The sequence below is a fragment of the Papio anubis genome, chromosome 11 (assembly GCF_008728515.1).
Source record: "Papio anubis isolate 15944 chromosome 11, Panubis1.0, whole genome shotgun sequence".
Classification (NCBI taxonomy): domain Eukaryota; kingdom Metazoa; phylum Chordata; class Mammalia; order Primates; family Cercopithecidae; genus Papio; species Papio anubis.
The window spans coordinates 114785222-114806303 of NC_044986.1; the positions used below are offsets into that span (position 1 = coordinate 114785222).

General features: G+C 46.4%; 1 protein-coding gene across 38 annotated transcripts in view; it reads right to left on the minus strand.

Annotated features, from left to right (window-relative positions):
* The window catches only part of CELF2 (CUGBP Elav-like family member 2), an 861437-nt gene that overhangs the window by 36462 nt on the left and 803893 nt on the right, over positions 1–21082 (minus strand). For all 38 annotated transcript variants that reach the window (XM_017944501.3, XM_031652715.1, XM_009213961.4 and 35 more), the window contains one exon: positions 10772–10906. In XM_017944501.3, the coding sequence (XP_017799990.1) occupies positions 10772–10906 (135 nt within the window). The remainder of the gene's footprint in view (positions 1–10771; positions 10907–21082) is intronic.

Here is a 21082-nt window from a genome sequence, read left to right on the forward strand (position 1 = left end):
TTTCTGGGAGGCAGATTTTCCTCTGGGCAACAAGGGTGGCAGGGGGCAAGAGGTCACCCGTACAGCCCGGGGTCATCACAGCAGGGCTGCAGGCTCGCTGGGGTGCCACGTGCACTCCGTGGGACTGCTGTCCCTGCAAGGGCCTGGCGCAGAGCACACGCCGCCTGCTGTGTGGCCCGAGATACAAACCAACAAATCCCCAAGGGCCTCAGGCCTGACCCTCAGTGCGGAAATCCTGTCGGGACACAGCAGTCTTGCTCTGTTTAACCCAGTCATACCATTTTGTATTCGGTAAGGAGGGGATGTCGGTTCTAGGAACTCAAGTGGCATTTGTGGTAGGTAGAAAGTTCACTGTTCCATTTAACTGCAGAGCACAAAAGCAGAAAGGAGTGAGGAAACTGTCTTCTCCCTGTATTTACGTCCTAACTTTTAAAGGAAAGGTGGGGAAGACACTTGTTTTCCAAAGGCAAGAGATTCAGAGAAAAGTATCATCGGACCTTATTCTAGTTTTAACCCAGTTAAACATCATCGGACCCTATTCTAGTTTTAACCTAAACATCATCAGCCCTCATTCTAGTTTTAACCTAGTCTTCTGTTCTCTAGAGCTGTGGTATTTCACATCACTCCAAAATAATGAAACAATCTTTCCTATACGATACTTAAAGATCACCTTTTTAAAAAAGCACCAGTATACAGTTACAGAAATATAAGTATGTGTGTATATATAAACCTAAATGTTTCCATAAGAAAAGTGAATACTAGCAATTAATTCTATTTCACAACTGAGAAAAATAAAGAAAGATTACATAACTTGCTCCAATGACTCTTGATCAAGATGTCTACATACTCCAGAAAGACAAGTAAAATTAGAAATCCTCTATTACATCCTGTAGGTTGACCTTTTCTTAAACCTCTAGTCTGGTATGAGTTTTTGTTTCCAGCCCCAGATATATCAGTTCTTGGCCCATATGTGATATAACTACCCTTCTGTCCTGAATTGTTGGCATCCTCCCCAATCCTGACAGAGGCCAGTGTTCCCTCCCCTCAGGCTGCACCACCTGCTGACTCAGCCCTGATTTGGGTTCGTGCCTGTGGGCTTGTGTGCTAGTACCAGGTTGAGATGGCACCACAAGGCAGGGTGCTGCTGCGGGGGCTTCTCCCAGGGGGAGATGACACGTGACCCCTCAGCAGGCAGCATCCCCCTCACCACAGGAGAGGGACGCGCTGGGGGCTGAGCTCATCCCTCCAGCCAGCCCTTCGACTCCAGTCCAGCTTTCAGCTCTCATTGGCTTATTCCTGTTTCCCTTTGTTCTGGCTCTTCTCTTTGGTCTACAAATATGTTTATGTTTTCTCCATCTTAAAACAAAAACATAAAAACTTCCTCCTCCTAGTGACCCCAGTACTTTTACGGATTTTTTGTTTTCTTTTGTTTTTTGGGATGGAGCCTCGTCACCTGGGCTGGAGTGCAGTGATGTGATCTCGGTTCACTGCAACCTCCACCTCCTGGGTTCAAGTGGTTCCCCTGCCTCAGCCTCCCGAGTAGCTGGGAACTACAGGTGTGCACCGCCATGCTCAGCTAATTTTTGTAGTTTTAGTACAGACGGGGTTTCACCATGTTGGTCAGGATGGTCTCGAACTCCTGGCCTCAAGGAGTTCCTCAAGGAACTCCTGCCTCAGCCTCCCAAAGTGCTGGGATTACAGATGTGAACTGCCATGACCAGCCCCATTATGGATTTTTAAAAATATTCACATTTCATGAATGTGTCATACAGAATTGTGTCCTCTCTCACTGCCTGCAAAACTGTCAACCACTGCGGTGAAGCAGCCACTCTGGGGAGAACCCACTCCCCAAGTCGAACTTCAGTCAGCTCTTTCTGCCTTTTCTTCCTCCAGCCCCGTTGTGTTCGGCCTCTCTGACACTGCTACCCAGAAAGCTCCCTTTCCATCCCCTGGTCCCTGTGTTCCACAAGCACATCCCCCAAGGCTTTCTGCATCTGGTCCCCGCCTTGCCTTGCTGGTGATTTTGGCCTGATGACCTCATCCCTCCCTGGGCTTAGGGCAGCCCGCCTGGCCTCAGCAGGTCAGTCTCAATCCACTCTGCAGCTCAGGGCTCTGGTCAGCCTGATGGTCACACATTCGACTGCTGCTGGACACATTTCACGGAATGTCCGTTCATGTGCCCTTGAGCTCTGCATGTGTCACGTCCTATCATTTTGTATGACAGCTTCCTCCTCAACTCCCAGAACTGAGAACAGTGCTCCACTGGCCACCCAGGCCCAACACACCAACACCATCTTTCCTCCTTCCCTTTTGTTCTCCCTCACATCAAATGGGGGCCTCAGTCCAGTCTCACAAGAAGTCCATCATTCTTGGGCCTAAAGTCCTGAAATGGCTCTTCACTGCTGACAAGAAAAGTCCCAGCTCCTTCGCCCTGGCTTTCAGGGTCCTCTGTGGGCCTCCTTTTCCATGCTTGTGAAAAATGAGATGAACTTCCATTTGCTGATTAAATGCTATTTCCGCATTTTCACACATTTGATGTATCTTCCATTCTGTTTCTACTTTAAAAATCCTACCTACCCTGAACATTTTGGCTCAAATGTCAACTCTTCTACTAAAATTTCCCTTCCTCCCTTGGGGCAGAACCTCTCCTGTCACTGACCCCTGTACCTTACCGGCCTTCCTGCTCTCCACCTGTGCTTTACAGGTTGGCGCATTTTGCTTATGTCTGTAGGTGGCCACTGCATCTAGTTGATGGGGACTGGTTCTCAGGATTAAACCACATCTGAACTAAAATTTCCATTTTATTGCTTTCGAGTCTGAAGAAATGGAACTTAGTGTATACACTTCTAGGAAGTTGTGACTAGAATAAAGCTTTGCTGATTTTCCCACCTAATATAACACAATTAAGCAACACATGCTTTTCACCAGTGCTAGTAGTGATAACATGTTTATATCATACAAGATCACAGATAATTTAGTGGGAATAAAAAATCTCATTAAGTGGTTGTGTTGGACAGAAAACACAGCCTGAGCTCACACAAACAGCACAAGGGGATCTGATGTGGATTTGCCACAATACAGACGACGGTGCAAAGCAATATTTAAAAACAAATCACTAACACTTAGCACAGAGTCCAGCGCCACCAACAGCAAAAAGCAACTACCTGAAGAATTAGAGTTGATGTCTGCACATATTAAAAAGCCCACTCAAAACAAGGAACAACACGCTTGGTGAGTGGCAGCCCTACGATGCACGTGAGGATCTGTCCACCCCGGGGACGAAGGCACCTGCCAAGGACAGCTCAGGGCACAGGTGGAATCTACTTGCATAAATCCCAGCGTGGGCTCTGTGGTGAACCGTAAATATTTCTACCCCCACAGCTATGCGGCTTTAAGCTTTAAATTGGTTACAGACTATGAAGAGACCCCAGCCTGCTCCAGGTTGGGGCATCACACAAACCGCCTGGAATGTCCATCCCCTCACTGGGCAGAAGTTCACTCCAGACCCAAACTCCCCGCACACACAGGGCCCTCGAAACCCCTCTGGGTGGGAGGGGTCTCCATGCTGTCTCCTTTAGAAGCAAGATGATCAATGCCAAATAAAGGACATTTACTAGGAAGACATACTATTCCCAACTACTCTCTTCCCCAACAATATGAGTCTTACATGCCTAAGAACTTTCAAACCACTTGGTTTTCACGTCGTGCTTCTGTCGAGAAGCCACAGAGCAGCCCGAGCGGCAGGGCTGAGTGCTAAACCCTCTCGATTTCTGGTTTGGTCACTTGCAGTTCTACCCTAAGGGGGGCCCTACTCCCAGCTCTCCGTCGCACTAAACACACAGAAAGATGGTACAGCTCGAAGGAGAGGAAGAAAGGAGAGAAAAAACTTCCCTCTCCCACTCTTGGTCTCATTCACAAAATTTAATATAAGATATGCAAACTACTGGTTATGATGTTTTAAGAGTGTGGAAGTTACAATTTATACTTAAAGGCTATTCAAATTGTTTTTACCATGGTGTGAATTCAGTAAAATGACGCTTTTTTTGAAAGCTGATGCTAGAAGAGAAAGGACATGCAGGTAGGAATCTTCATCAGCTTTGTCTACTGATGTGTCTCCAGTGCTGGAACAGTCCCAGGCACACAGATGCTTGACACATATTTGTTGAATGAATGAAAAAAAAAAAAAACCTATCAAGAGGTGACAGTCACTACAGAGTCATTTTATTTACAGAACATGTTATGTAATGTGTGACTCCATTAACATTAATGAAAATAAAGTGAGCCCCATAATGTCAAGAGCAAACAAGACAATTTTCAGAAGAGCAGCGTAAAATGTTGAAACTGGCAGGAAACGAGCAAAGAACGGGAGGTCAATGCTCTTTCCACTGTAGCAATAAGAGTGTAAAGAAGTTTGACTGTCAGCACCATAGGAAAGCTAAAATAAAAAATAAAAAGACGTTTGACAGAGTTTTTGTTGTTACTGTTGTTGAGAAAGTCTCACTCTGTCGCCCAGGCTGGAGTGCAGTGGTGCAATCTTGGTCACTGCAGCCTATGCTGCCCGGGTTCAAGTGATTCTCCTGCCTCAGCCTCTCAGGTTCAAGTGATTCTCCTGCCTCAGCCTCTCAGGTTCAAGTGATTCTCCTGCCTCAGCCTCCAGAGTAGCTGGGATTACAGGCACCTGCCACTGCACCTGACTAATTTCTGTAGTTTTAGTCCAGACTGGGTTTCACCATCTTGGCCAGGCTGGTCTTGAACTCCTGACCTCTCGTGATCCACCTGCCTCGGCCTCCCAAAGTGTTGGGATTACAGGCATGAGCCACCGTGCCTGGCCGTTTGACAGATTGAAACCCACAAATGAAACAGCCCATTTTACCAACTGGCTTGACTCTGCCTGACTGAGACAGCTGCTAGTGGAGGGAAGAATGGTCTGCCTTGAGATTTCCTTCATTCTCCTAAGAATAAACAACGACAAAAGATGGGGGTAAGGAGAAAAAGAGGATGGTAAAGGCTCAGGCCATCTTCACAGGAGTAACTGGTCCCTGCACTTATAAAACGCCCTGTATTTTGAAAGTGTGGTATAAGTAAAAAATACTCTGCAAAGCTAGATGGGACCTTGCTTTATGTAAGCAGTGTGGGCAGGCACTGGAAGACGACGTGGGGTTAGCAGTGCACACAGAGTTAACGGGCCCTTTCTGAGGATGATCTGCCGTGATGTTATCTTTCAAAAGCACACATTAGAGTAGGTGGTTCTTCCGAAGATGAAATGCCCTTCTCGGATACTAGACTCATACTTATCCTATATCATGACATCAGAACATTTTGAAAGCCACTATTTGTAAAATAAGCTGCTCCTGTAATGAAAAGACTGCTTCATATGATTGTTTTGGTATAAGTTAGTATTAGATTTATTCTTCAGAAACCTGTTGGACCTGAGTATTCACCTGTAAGGTGAAACCAAATTGTAGGTTTGGTTTTTGAGGGATCCAGGCAGAGGTACGCCTTACAGGTGAACTGGGTGGGTGTGCTGACCCTGCCAACGTGCACCGTGAGGGACTCAGCTGCCTTAGAGATATGTGAGCTGTACTAGACTGAACAGATGGCCCTTAAACATTTGTCTTTGACAATTTTTGTTTCACTATTTCACTGAATTAAAAAAAACAAAAACAAAAACAAAACACTTGAGGGCCTGTGTCTGATGTGTTGTTCCAGATGCAAGGGAAATTACAAGTAAATAACACACTGTCCCTACTTTAAAAGAACTCACTGGCTGGAGGGCGAGACACAAAGCGAGTGCCCACATCACTGTCCTGCAGACAACAGGGTCAGCGTTAGTGGAGGGAGGCCGAGCATGCCCTGGGAGCACAGGCGAGGGGCGGTGTCTGCAGAACACCTGGCCAGCACCGACACTCCAGCCCTCTCTGTCCCTGGCCTCAAGGAGCCCAAGAGCTCCTCAGGAACCATCTGCACTGCCCCAGGTCTAGAATGAGCTAAGTCCTTACTCAGCAATACAGTGTGGAAGTGATCAATCCTAACTAGAAGGCTTCATGGTAGAGGTGGCATTTGCATTGATTCATAAAAGTAGTAGGTTACTGAAAACAGTTTTTACCAATTACACCAAAAATGTTACTACAGTGTAAATTACAGAAGCAGCATAAACTATACTTTTTATAATGTGCATTAGAAACGCTTTTATACCCACCCACACTATCCTTCTCAAGAACGAGCACTACAACACATTAGTGACGTATTAGATTTTTGTGGGAGGAAATGGGAGAGATGTTCTAGGTAGAGAAGCCTGCAAGAATAATGGTGTAAAGGCTGACGGCGGGGCTGGGGTACGGGGGATGGCCTGATCTGGGCAAGTGTGTGCTGCCCAGATTCTGGAGGGAAGCAGGCAGACCCCGAACACCACACTCAGGAGTTTGTTTCACTCGAGTCTACACCACGGTTGCCAATAGCATGCAAGACAGACAGAGGAAAGGGGCCGAGTTGGAGGCTGTTCTAATAGGACAAGGGGAGAGAAGATGAGGGTCTCTTCCAGGCTCCTATTGCCTGGGAGGGAAAAGATGCTTCACAGGGAGAACTGAGGGGCTGAGGAGGCGCGCAGCTGAGCCAGGGGCTGGCTGCAGCGATCAGTGACCAAGTCACATCAACCACTGGGACAATCCATTTAGCAGGGCGGGGCAGGCAGCGGGAAGGTCTGTGGGGCAAGTTGAGTTCTCCATTCTGAGGTTGTGGGACCATTGCAGCAGTCTTGGGCAGACGGCCTCTTTGTCCACCTGTCTGTCCCTTCCTCCTGCCCCCACTCTTTCCTGTCTTGTGATACTGCCTTGTGCATGTCACCACTTGGAGGGAGCAGTGCAGGCCCCAACTCATTTTTATGTATTTGCCCTGCATGAACTAGAAGGCTTACAAATGTGGGTTAAAGCGGCTTAGGCATCACATTTCTTAGCATAATGCAAGTTCTCTGATGCAAATGCAGACATATACTGAAGGTGGCGACAAAGCCTCCTGTCAATGGAAAGGCCACAGGATAACTTCAAGGGTGGTTTCTCGTTTGCCACTGCTCATTCAGCTGCTCTGGTGACACAGGGGTGCAAGAACAACAGTCACCGTCCATCAGTCATGACTATGTGAGGCAGCAGGGAATGCCTGAACAACGTCCAAACACCTCCAATCTCTGTTACCCTCAGAGAGTCAAAGAGCAGGTGTCCCCACTTCCTTGAAGCTTTGTGTTTGTCAACAGCCTTCAAGAAAGCTGGGGACGCCTTCAAGATGGGAAAATGCCACCCAGAATTCAAAGTGATAACTCTTTGAAGAGCCAACGGTGGGAATGAAAAAATGCCTCCTAGCACTTTTGAATGGCTGGTACTGCGGGAAGAACCAGTCCATGATCCTGGAATGGGTACTTGGTCAAGTCTGCACTTACAGAAGCATTTGGAGAATTTTATAGCATCCTTTTCTTTAAAAGAAGAAGACAGAAGAAGTTCAGTGGAATAACATGGTATGTGAATGCAATATACTTTAGACCAAAAAAATACCAACAAAATTCATGTGTGGTAACAGTAACAGTCTCTTCAAGCTCTCAAAATTACCAGACAAAATCAACAAATCTGCAAGCTGAACGGAAGACAAACATCTTCTTTAATACCTAGCTACACCCCTTCTAGACAATTTGCCTCTTACCTAAACAGAGTCACAGTCCTCAAAAACAGGTTAAAAACTGGGTAACAATAAATGATCCAAGAATTAATTAACTAAAAAGGAGACTGAGGTAAACAAAGGAAAAATTATCATATCAAAATAAAAGACAAGAAACATGATTAAATTAGGCTTCAAAAGACCCGTGAGAAACTCATAAAAGGTGTAATATGCACTTACCTGGTTTTTATTCTTTCATGATTTAATTTCTAATTTTATTCACTACCATCTGATAATTGCATGAAACACTTATTCTAACCATGGGCAATTTAAACTATTTTAATTTTTATCTCAAGGCCATGAGACAAAGGAACCTATTTATTGCCTAAGGGGATTTTTTTTTAAACAAAAATTAAAGCTTAATCTTTCATGTTTTAAAGCCAAGACTGTTTAAAATCATTTATAATAAAGCTGTAGGGAGACTTTTCCTGGGTATGCAAAATTGAAATGATAAATTTACAATTATTAAAAAAATTAATAGTTTGGGGGATTGAATTGTCCCTTTGCTTTCTAGATGAATTTGTCTGAAGCTTAAGAGACACGCTTAAAAACAGGGTAAACCCCAGGCCTGTGGAGGAGAAATGGGATGAGGCGTCCCTTCATCTCACGGTGCGAGTGAACTGGCTCATGGTCCAAACAGTATGCCCAGTTTATTATTACTTAAAAAGTAAATAATGGCAATGGCCTTGGGAATGGCTTTCAACCCCTTTTACTTTCTAGGAAATTGCCTTGATGAAGCGGAGATTCATGAATTCTACTAACCACATTTTCTGTGACTTTGAAAAAGTCCCTGATGGAAATTAGACAAATAATTTACTTTCACTTAAACACCAGATTTTTTAGTTACACTTAAGAAAAATAATTGAAATGTAGATTTCAATCACTGCCGCTGCTGCACTTCAGGATTCTAATAAAATACTTTCAGTTATTATGCAAAGCAGTCCTCAGTAGAGAAGAGAAAAATCGCTCTCAGTGACACCTAAGTGAGCGGCGCGTTCTGAAGGGCAGGAAGCCTCCTCCAGAGCAGTTAAGGCAAGGACGTGGCGCTCGTGTGGCTTTGACTCCAGCAGGGAGGAAGGCTCATCTCACAACACATGTTCCTTCACTGCAGTCTCAGGAAAAAACTGAGAATAGTCACCTATGTTTAAAATTCCTTTCCGACCAACACCTAGGCCGTCTGAGTAGCCCACATTTTAAGAAGGTTGCAACAAGCTCACACTCCTCCCAACGTCGGCTGGAACGGACGCGGTCTGCCCTGGAGCCCGCACTCCGCTCTCCCCCGCCCACTGGCTCTGTCCTCTGCCTCAACACACGCCATGGCTTCCATTACGGAACTCAGGTCTCTGCTCAAAGGTCGCCTTTTGAGAGAGGGGTCGCCTCCTCCAGTCCCCTGCCCCCTTTTTCAGTGGGATTCTGTCACGGATCTTTCACTCATTGCTTTGCTTCTTGTCCAAGTCTCTGATGGACTGAAGGGCTCAGGGAGGTCGGCAGCGGGTCCATCCTGCTCACACCACACAGCACTTTCGGGATATGATTTTTGAGTTACATTATCTACACTGATCAGCTGACAGCTGCTTCTGCATTTGACTTCTTAAACTGACAAGCCTCCTTCGGACTGAAGATGCACCACAATGCATTCACAGCATTCTGTGCTATTTTGGGGTAATCATAGTGCTCACAAGGGAGAAAAAAAATCCCACTTAAGAAAATACATTTTCATCTGATTTATGAAATCTAAGTTGAGAGGGTCGAATTTTCATTTTTTTAAAGGACTTATTTTTATAAAGGGGAAATCCATCATGTTAAAAATGTTTATTTCTCAAAAGGTATCATTACAGGATTTACTAAGTTGATGTGTTGCACTGAAGCTATCACTTAATTTCCTGAAATTAAGGGTGATAAAGTTGATTTTTCAGGAATAGTGTTTATTATATAAGATGAGGCCCTCATATAGTAACGGTATGTTTTTGAAGACACTGTACGCAGTGAACTCAATACACCTGCCACGAGATTTCAGCACATTATGGGGAAATCCACCAGCTTCTCCTAAACATTTCTCAGACTGCTCTCTCAAAACCGTCCTCTGGGTGAAATGTCTTAGATACATAATGTTTTACGCAGAGACGAAGGGCGACTGCTCTGTCGAGAACTGCCGGTTCTAGGAATGTGCCTCATTCCTCCCTCAAGTCAAAAGCCCTAAAACAGGCAGCGTGGAGCGGCCTGTAGCTTTCGATGTGTGTTTTTTCATTAAAGTTTTTTCAACACTTAGCTAATCTTTGGGGCACAGCTGTTAGAGGGTCACGGGATTTTGAAAGTTAGAAGGAAGCTTGGAGACTGTCCAGGCCGCCTCCTTCATGTAACAGAAAAGGAGGCGGGATCATCTATCAAGGCCTGGAAAACTCAGAGAAGGAAAGTCTGTGAAATATTCGACTTTTTTAAGTTTAAAAAGAAAAAAAAACTCAACTCATGGTATCTAAGCAATCACATTCTATCTGGCTTGTATGAAAAGACAACTGGCATCTGCTTTTGAATAAGGCAACAAAATTTGTGAAGAAAAAAAGACTTTAAATGACACAGCCCAGAGCCTGACCAGGAATGAGCCAAGATGTTCCTTGCTGGACTGTGGATTTTAAAATCAAGTGTGATGGATGGAGTTGGTGTGAAATGTAACATGAGAATGATTAGGAATTTTGAAAGAGAATTCTTACATTTTTTTTTTTTTAAAAAAGGACAGGACAAAGAAAGATTAAGAGATGGAGGCTCTTCATAGTGGTCACAACTAGTGTTGAATGGACTAGTGTTTAAAACAGAGTGAATGTGAGAGAAAGGCTTGCATGGTGGATTCTCTCACTGAAAACTTTTTTTCATATTATCCATGAAAAATGAAAGACAAATTCGAACTTTGATCATTTTAAAAAATAAAATAACCCAATGACATAATGCGGCCCAGTATAGTTTCCCGGCTCCATCCTGGACACGTCTAGCCTCGCCCTTTGCACGTGGAGGCACGCAGACCTACCTGCCACTCCTGCTGCATCACCTGCAAGAGAAGAGCACCCTTCTCACTCACCGGGACTCGTGAGGGCTCCCAGGGCGCTGCTCGTGGTAGAGAGAGGGTTTGCATTGGTGCTGGTGGCTGAGGTCTGGGCCGCAGCTGCAGCAGCAGCCAGCGTCGCCAGGTTCTGCAACTGTAAAGCATTCATGCCTGTGGAGAGAAGAGAAAGCTACTTTTAGCAACAGGCCTCACACTTCCAGTTTCCAAACAAGAGACGGCTCATCAAATCGTCAGGACACATGCTGAGAGCAGACGACCCTGTGCATGGTCACGTGCATGGTCACCTGCCTGGGTAGGAGCTGGGCTCTCCAGCCCTCTCCTCCAAGGCTACCTCTTCTTCAGTTCTCTCTGATGCAATTGCTCTTCCTAGAGACCACATACCCAGAAAGGGCTCCTGAATCCCACCCCGCAGTTCTCCCTGGCAGAGCCTGTACTTCTCCCTCGCTAACCAGTATTCTCAGCCCACGGCCCTCCTGCCATGCTGTGGAGATAAGTGGAAAAGAGGAGAGATTTTGGTGCTGACTGGCCAGAGTAGGGCCTTGTGGACTGGCAACTTCTATGACATAGCTGCCAAGACATGGTGAGATGTGGCAACAGCTGGAGGAAGGGCTTCAAGGTAAACTCAATCCCTTAAAACGAGGTATTCCAGAAGAAACTACATTTTATTGGAAGCTGAACTGGTATGGGTTCTAAGCCTGTTAATCTATTTCTTGACAGTGAGTGGCAGCATTAACTGAACCCCACCTCAAAGGGTTGTTGTGCAGATTAAGAAAGATGATCTTAAGAGCACTTTGGCACTATATAAGTGCTCAACAAATGTCACCTTTTACTTTTGTTATTGCTATTGCCACTGAACTTCTCTCTCCGGATTTAAGCATGAACCCTAAAATGTGTCCATAGGGAGCTCAAATTTCATATCTGATGAATAGAATGACTGAATAGAAATGGCTGTACCTTAATAGTTTTATTTGTAAAATATTTGTATTTACCTTTTAAAGGCATTTATTTTAAAGAGGGACTTTAAGTAGAATAAATGTGTGACTCATGAAAATAATGAAAACATAGAAATGAAAATTAGCATGAACATAAGAGTGGGATTAGCCGAGAGATTTGGGGCAACAATCTAGGGGTAGGCTCAGCCCTGGTTCCTGCACTGGATAGTTAGTTTAACTGTCTTTTCTTCCTGTAGGCCGCTTCCATCTCTCAGTCCAAAGGTTCTCTGAATGGTCAAATTATTTTTCCGTGATTCACTTCACTGGAAGACTGCACATGTGAGAAGCATGAAACAATGGTTCTGTCCCTGCATAGAGGAACTGCAGATAGAAAGATGGTGGACTTCAGCTTAATTTTACCTTCTTCTCCGGTCTTAAGTCCAGATACTTAATCAATATCCACGGAGCAAATTTAGTCTTCTTTAGGGAGAGTGCCCTGACAGCTGCTTCCGTAATGTGTGTGTAGGGGCGTTGGTGGAGGGAAAGAGAATGTTCTAGCAACATATATCTGTAAGCCCCCAGCCATGGGGGCAGCTCAGTACCTGGCTGCTGAGTGTTTTAGATAGCACCCTCTGACCCTCTGCCCTGGCCTCCTCAACCAGGGTGCATTTCCACTTAGAAAAAAGTTCCTGCTGTCTTGGTTGCTAAATGGATTTGCATTTTGTCCAAAGTGATACTCTATCTTTTTCCAGGAGACATCCAGGCCTTTTGGCTTAGGTTGAAAGCCAAGCACCTGCTTTTCAAAACTTACTTATTTCACAGGGATGCTTGAAAGCAGGACAGAAGTATCTGTGTAATCCTGTGAATTTCTGCAAGACAAGGGCAGACTTCCGGCAATCCTGCTTTATCAAGTGAACACAATCGGAAGAAAGCATTCCCTGGTTTTCTCTCATCAAGGGTCACACGGTGCCATATTCATGAGAACGTGGGTGTTGAGAGGCCCTGGTCTCATTTTTCAGTTTTACTTTGGGAAAACGGAGGAAATACGCAAGCTGCCTGGCCCTACTGCAGACCAACATGGTCCCAGCAAGGGGCTCTGTTTCCTACGAACACACGAATGCATGTTTGACTTGAATGTGAGGGAGCACCAAGGCTGTGCGAGGTCTTGCAAGGAGTGAGGTACGTTCACGCACGTCTGTCCGTGCCCTCTGGCTCTCTCACGATGCGTGCTTCCTCTAACGTGAACCACGACCAGACCACACCACCAACATATGGCTGAGCACACAAGAACAGAGCTTAGCACCAAAATCAAAGCCTACAATATGCATCTGGCACCGATTAACGACAGGCAGAGCTCCCACTGTAGGCTGAGGCCAGCGGGTCCCGTTCCAGGACATATATGTCCCTCCCAGGTGGGAGCCTCAATGATGGAGCTGTGTTGATGGCCTGGCTCAGCTGGCCCACTTGGGTCAGAGACATCAGGTCCCTGGCCAAGGCCTCACAGCCAAGGAGGGGACCCTCCTGGGCCTGGGCAGAGCCTTCTGCCCCCATCCTGTAGCCTCCTCCTAAGGAGATATGGTTTACATTTAATGCACATACTTTTTGTTAGCTGCAAGTTTCTTTATATGTTTGTTTATAACTCTTTTGTGGCTCACATCATACCCTACGTTGACATTATTTATATGTATTTCTTGCCCTCCCAACCAGATATCAAGTTCTTAGGACAAAAATTTTGTCTTACTCATTTTCAAGTCCATGTAAACACACACACGCGCGCGCACAGTTGAATATATATAGTATGTACGCGTGCACAGTTGAATATATATAGTATGTGATGAACAAATCTATATAAGACAAACAGGGTAACAGACACTTTGACATTTACATAAATTGCTCTAAAGAGTATTGTCTATGTAGAGCTAGCCAAGGTTTTAGTTTTCCCCATTCTTTATTAGTTCGTTGGTATTTACAACAGCATCAAATATTGGCTGTTTCCTCTCAATCATTAACTAATCCACTGTGCAAATACTTAATAGGGCCCATGTTTAGTCCTTCTCTCACCCACTGACATTCACTAAAGGTCCTGGAACTGAGCCGACAGCACTCAGGTTCTCTCCACTGCCCGCTCCTTTAGGATCCAGGGCTGAGGGCCTGTGTGTCCTCCTCTACATTTCTCCTCCACACACTTTACCACCCAACAGAGTTTCTGACACTCTGCTAAGCTTTTCCCTGCTGCTGCCTGGGAAGTCCAGGGCGGGTGGCTGAGTCTCTGAGGCACCACACTGAGGCATGGCTAACGCTGCTCAACAGCCAGACTGCAAGGAAAGGAAAAACTATGGGTCAAGGAATCTTAAGATGAAGAGTGGAAAGGAGGGGACACTGTGATCCCTAGCATCTGAGGGATCTGAGGACCAAAGGAGAGAAGAGTTAGTCAGAACCAATCAAGGAGGAGGATCCATATTTGCTTGTCCATCCATCCAGTCATCCATCCATCCATCCATATATCCATCATTCACCCATCCACCCACCCACCCATCCATCCAACTATCCATCCATCCACAGATCCATTATTCTCCCACCCATCCATCATCCATCTACCCCATCCATCATCCACACACCCATCCATCTCTCATCCACACACCCGTCCATCCCTCATTGTGGGATAGATGCTCCCACCCATCTATCCATCATCTACCCACCATCAATCCATCCATCCATCCACCCACATATCTACCCAACTATCCATCCATCCACCCACCTATCATCCACCCATCCATCCATCATCCATCCATCATCCATCCATCATCCATCCACATATCTACCCAACTATCCATCCATCCACCCATCATCCACCCATCCATCCATTATTCCACCATCCATCCATCCATCCATCCACCACCATATCACCTTTATCCATCCATCCTCCCCCATCCATCCATTATCCTCCCAACCATCTATCCATCATCCTCCCACCCATCCATCCATCATTCACCCATCATCCATCCACCATCCATCCATCCACCACATATCTACCCAACTATCCATCCATCCATCCATCCATCCATCCATCCATTATCCTCCCAACCATCCATCCATTATCCTCCCAACCATCCATCCATCATCCACTGCCACTCATCCTTCATCTTCCTTCATCCATCCCTCATTTATTGGTATGAATCCCTCCACCATCCATCTATCCATCATTCCTTCCATCATCCACTTCATCCACCCCATCCATCATCCACCCCCCCCTCCATCCATCATCCACCACCCATCCATCCATCATCCACCCACCACACACTCATCCATCATCCACCCACCCCTCATCCATCATCGACACACCACATCATCCCTCATCCACTCCATCCATCATCCACCCACCATCCACCCATCCACTCATCATCTACTCCACATCCATCTATAATCTGGCACTGCTTAATGACTTAATGGCCAAAGCAGAGCCACCGTTCTAGACTCAGGCCAGGGGGTCCCCCTCTAGGACATATCTGACCTACCCATCCACCCATAGTCATCAATCAGGCATCCACCCACCCACTCATCCATTATTCACCCCCATCCATCATCTACTCACCCATCCATCTACCCACCCACCCATCATCCACCCATCTATCCGTTCACCATCCATCCATCATCACCCATCCATCCATTATCCACCCACTCACCCATCATCTACTCATCCGTCCATCCATCCATCCATCCATCCATCCATCCATCCATCCAGTAGTTACTGAGTGGTCATGATGGGGCTAGACCCTGTGCAAGACACTGAGGATAAAGTAAAAAACATGATAGTCCATGTACCTGAGCAGACTGCTGGATATCAGAGCAGGAAGATGTCAGGGAGTGGGGAAGAAATCCTGCCAGTTCATCAGTTTCTTGAAATAGGCCCAGATTCAGAATGAAATCCTCCCTTAAGTCTTTGATTCGACGGGGATGGTAGAGGAGCATAGGAAAGCACAGCCCAGCTGAGGAGCTGCAGGAGATGTCATCCCTCCCAGCCTATCCCTCTCCTAGTCCTTGTGTGCTGACCCATGAGGCTTTCATGGTCCTCCCTACTCTTATTTTCAGAACGAAGTGCTTATGAGCCAGGTGTGCTAGCATGTGCCTATAGTTCCAGCTACTCAGGAGGCTGAGGCTAAAGGATCACTTGGGCCCAGTCCAGCCTGGGCAACAGTGAGACCTCATCTCCTAAAGAAAAAAGAAGTGCTTGTATACCAGAGGTGAGGCGGGCAGCTTACCTGCTCACGTTTCTTGGAACACAAGCTCTACTGGTGACACCAGGGACAACAGCAGCAATCACCACCACCTCCCGAAGGCAGTGCAGGCTGGTCAAGAAGAGCTCAGGCCCTGCTCTCACACAACCTGGGCTGAAAGCTGGCTCTGCCTCACCGACCGCCAGCCTGTTACCTGGAGCAAGCTAGTTACCTGTTTGCACCTTGGGCTTTTCAACTATAAAGTGCGACTGAAGTAGAACCCACCTCTTGAGGATTAAGAGATTAAATGGGTCAACACACAGAAAGCTCAAACAACAATGCCTAGTGTAGAGTTAAGCTCAAAAAAGAAGCTCAGACTAATAACTGCAATAATTCTGTCCTAAACGATGATGACAACAGAAGCAAGAACAAAGTGCATGCCAGGCAAGCTCCTCCGTTCTTTACCTGTGCCCTGCTACTAGGGTTCCTAACATGTCTACGTGGTGTGGGCACTGTGACTCTTGTACATGTTACAGAGGAAACGGGCATGGAGAAGTGAACACACCATGAGCCATTCTCCAAGGGTCGCTCCCTGAAAGGAGAGCCCCGCCCTTTCCCTGGGTGCCTGCCCTCTCCCTGCCAGCCTGGTCTGCCCACGAGCTACCCTTTGCCCTCTCGGTCCCCATCTGGAGCTCTTCTGAGCTCCTCTTCCTTCTCCTCCTGTGCTTTGGCATCCGTTTTATTCCTTAAACTTTGCCTCTGAGAGAAGTTTGGGAGGGATCGGGAGGGAGGGATAGGGAGGAAGGAAAGGGCTGGTCCAGCACAGGGTTTTGAAAGGCAATGTGGCAGGGGCCCAGAAGTTCACTCCACTCCCAGGTCCCCATATCTGCTGGGAGTGGCCTTGCTCGCCCCACCACAGTCTGAACAGATGCGAGAGCTGGGGCGGATTCCAGTCTAGTGCTGCTTCACCAGGCAATGCCGCGCCCTGCCCCGGGGTCCAAGAACACTGGGGCCAATACGAATTTCGTGCCTGCCGCCTGAATGCCAGAGGGCTGGGAATGAACTTGTGATCTTGTCTTCATTTGTAGCTAAGAACTAGGTTAACCACTTAACCACTAACGACTTACCTATGCACTACATTCTGCTCTCTCAATTTGGCAATTAACACACACATATATTTTTTGAGACAAGGTCTTGCTATGTCACCAGGGCAGGAGTGAAATTATGGCTCACTGCAGCCATCATCTCCCAGGTTCAAACGATTCTCCCACCTCAGCTTCCTGAGTAGCCGGGACTACAGGTGCTTGCCACCACACCCAGCTAATTTTTGTAGAGAAGGGTTTTGCTATGTTGTCCAGGCTGGTCTGGAACTCCTGGGCTCAAGAAATCCTTGCCTGCTTCTGCCTCCCAAAGTGCTGGGACTACAGGTGTGAGCCGCCACACCTGGCCTAATTTCTTAACGTGATTTTCTTCTGCATTCATCCCCAGAATCCCAGATATTACAGACCACTGGCTCTAGCTGCCTCAGTGACCAGACGGACCATCGTCCGCTGCTGCCTCAGTGCTCTTCGTGGTGTTCTTCATCTACCCCACATCAGGCCCCTGAACTTGGTGCTTCTGAGGCAGAGGTCCCTGACAGGGTTTAGGGTCTCTGCAAACTCTCTGAAATTTTATGAAAACGTATGTGTGTGATGTGCATGCAAAACGTTTTTGGTGACAGACCCTCAACAGTTGAAGAGCGTCACGTCGGACCTCTTTAGACAATCTGAAAGAGATACAAGTGGTAGTGGAAAATCACTGCATGAGAGCCCGGGGGTGCAGCAGTGACTTGGACCGCCAGGAAGAAATGAGAGCTGAGGAGTGAGGACACAGAGAAGAGGGAGGATGAAGGAGATAGTGCCTCCTCCCAGTCTGAACACACACACACACACTTGCACGCACACGCACACCAGCATAAACAGCAGCCAGGTGAGCCCGAGATCCTCTAGTCTTAGCTACCTTCCTGGGCACAGGTGACAATAGGGGAGGACCCAGTGGAGGCTGGAGCCAGGAAGCCCCAGAGAATAGCCCTTGAGACCCCTAGGACTTCCCCTGCCTCCTGGGCATCTCACTCCAACCAGGACTGAGGCTGGAGGGCAGTGAGGGCACTGTTTCCCCCGCCCAGAGCAGACTCTGTCCCCTCAGCTGGGCAGAGGCCGTGGCCCATGTGTTCTCTGTCTATCCTGTCCCATGGACATCCCCGCACCTACCGATCTTATAGGCGCTACTGACTGTCTCACACTCTGTCACACCACAGTAATAACCCGAGGTTGGAATAGCGTGGGGACTGTCTTGGCCCTGGTATTCCTGGGCCCTTCCCTGGCAACGATGCACATCCCCAGAGGCTGATGTCTTGGCTTCTCCTGCCACAGATGGATCCACAGCCACAGCGCCATCACCTGGAACGTGGTCATCTCTTCTGCCTGCCTTCCCCTCCTACGTTGGGGAGAAGCGGTTTTGGGGAAAGGCATTGGCTCCATGTGCAGACACCAGCCAGGGCAGCTGGGTGAGGACAGAGGTTCCCTCTCCCTCCGTAGCCTGACCAGGCTTCTCGGGCACAGGCGTCAGGCACAGGCCTGCTCCTGGATGGGGCGCGGGGCCTCTCCTGAAACTCCCCTTATTCCTCCCCAGAGCTAACAGGGGGCTTCACTTCTGCTCATCTGGAAGTCGTCTTTCTGGTTCCTCTCTGTTGCTCTCTCTTTTCTGAGGTATGTGGGTGCCCCGTCCTTTCCCTGTCTCAGCCCCTCTCCCAGGTGCCTCCTCAGTCTGCACCCCAAGTCACACTTTCTCCCACACGCTCATCCTGAAAGGGTACCAGACGGAGAGGCACGGGCACACACTTGACAAATAGTTCCTCTTGGAGAAGAAAAACCGCATTTGACTTTATGAAGCATGCTGCTCAGATGGGCACCTCTCGAATCAGGGGCAATAATCCAGTGACTGAACATGCAAAACATTTAAGTAAGTTTTAGAAACTCTAACAACGGGCTATGAAGATGGCAAAGAAAGTTGAGAATACAGGGATTCAACTTTTCATTCAATACTTGGGGAAAAAAATCCTCCTCGAAACGAAGAAATTATGTACCAAACAGATGCGCAATATGCCTACTTGAAATTTAAGATTAAAAAAAAAATATTTATAAGGAGAAGGGCATGAAAATTTAATTTAATGTTCACCTTAGGTAATTTTGTGTCTTATTGTTCATAGCAATTACCATAAATCTGCATATCAATAAGCATGAACAGATGTCAGTTGTTACAAGTGCTTGCCAATCAGGTCTGTTAAAAAGTGACAGATGGGTGGTTATAGAATGTTCTCATAAGGCCTATTAGCACATTCGCAGGAAGCGTCTGCAGTGCGGACTGCTGGAGACTCAGCTTGGGGAGGAACCAAGTTCTGCGTGGGTCTTTGTGGATGTACCAAGCACGCGTCACAACTCCAGGAGCGCCTCCAATTTGACATTCTCAGACCTCTGATACACTGTTTCTGCAAATGTCTTCCCTCCCCTCCACTTGTGCCAGACGCCAAGACAGTCTTCTAAGAGAACAGATCTCAAGTTGATGAAAGAAGAGCTGCTTCACGGTTTTAAGCAAATATTTGCACTCTACAATTCTATTTTTACCTTCCAAACTTAGACCAGATATTCTGGAAGGGAATTACTACTTGCTTTACTCAGAATCAGAATGGAAACAAAGGCGTTTCCTCCTGTTCATCAGAAGATACTTCCACCACACCTTCACAGCCTCTGTAATTGGTTTAGTAACAATTGTTTATCCTAGAAAAAAAAATTCCCCCTAACAAAGAAAAACTCACTCGTGATAAACTTGAGATGTTTTCCAGGATGGAGGGAGGCAGCTTTCCTGTAACCGTCTCTGAAGTGCTTCCTAACAGTGTGCGGGCCGTGAAACACACCTGAAGGGGCTGAGGCACAGAGCACGGTTTGCCAGCCTGGGTTTGCATCGGTGAACTGGACCTGAAGCTTGGTCCTGCCACCTACTAGCTTAGTGCCTTTGGACAAGTCTGCTAACCTCTTTAAGCCTCAGTTGCCCAACCGTGCAGTGGGCTAGAGTCCCTACTTCATCAGGTTGTTGTGTATTAGGGAATTCTATATCCTAATCCTTGTTAGGTCACTGACTACTGCTGTGGTCTCACATTACTCATTTAACCTTTTCATCTTCCCTTTTTCCAATTGTAATGTAGTAACAAAGTGGTAGTCATGGCCTCAGCTTGCTATGAGGATAGCTGCATGATTTGTAAAAGGAGCTTTGTTAAAAGCAAAATGGTAAAACACTACCCCTCGTTTTTCTACTATGATGCTCTTTGGAGTTGATAGTTGTTACAAACAAATTAAAGGCACAGAAGACACTTTCTCTTATTCCTTTTCTCTTTCAAGAAAAATTCAAGCTCTCAGCCCAAACTCAGACCCCAAGCTTCTGAGATTTCAGAAATTTACGGAACAAGTATCACTGCTGAGTGAGAAATGGACAAGTTTTTATTATAAATTTTAAGAGGGAAAAGAAAAACCAACCAACTCCAAGGAGGCACAAAAAGTAGATATAAAAGCCGTCAGTTTATCAAGGTATGTTCCTAATCCATTTTCTGCTTCTAAATTCCGTATTTCGTAAAGGTTGTCTTTGCTAAAAACCATAAAGCACACCTGAAGTTATTTTTAGTTTGAGGGGAAAATGGTAAGATTTTTTGGGAAAGAACGTATAGCTGACGTCTCATTCAATTTTATTGATGCAACTACTTAGGAACCAGTCGTCTCAAATTTCTCTTTTTTTTTTGGTTTTATTTTCTCCTGAAACTGCAAATGTTTTACCCATATAAATGTGGCATTTTACACTCTAGCTATAAACTTTATCTCCTTAAGGACACACCGGGATGCTCTGAGGGTTGTTCATAACAAAATATTATTCGTTTCTGAAATCGGTTTTCGCTTTTTGGTGACAGTATTCCAGGCTGGACTGCTTGAATTTTAGATGCAGAGATCATTATATATACGTCCATGTAATACAGAAAAATTACATGTGAATTGTTGATGCGCCCACTCTAAGTAGGACACAGTATCAGTCACTCAGTAAGCACTGTAACATCAGGTGGTGTCTGGGATAAATAACCTCTCGGGTTTCTTCAATCC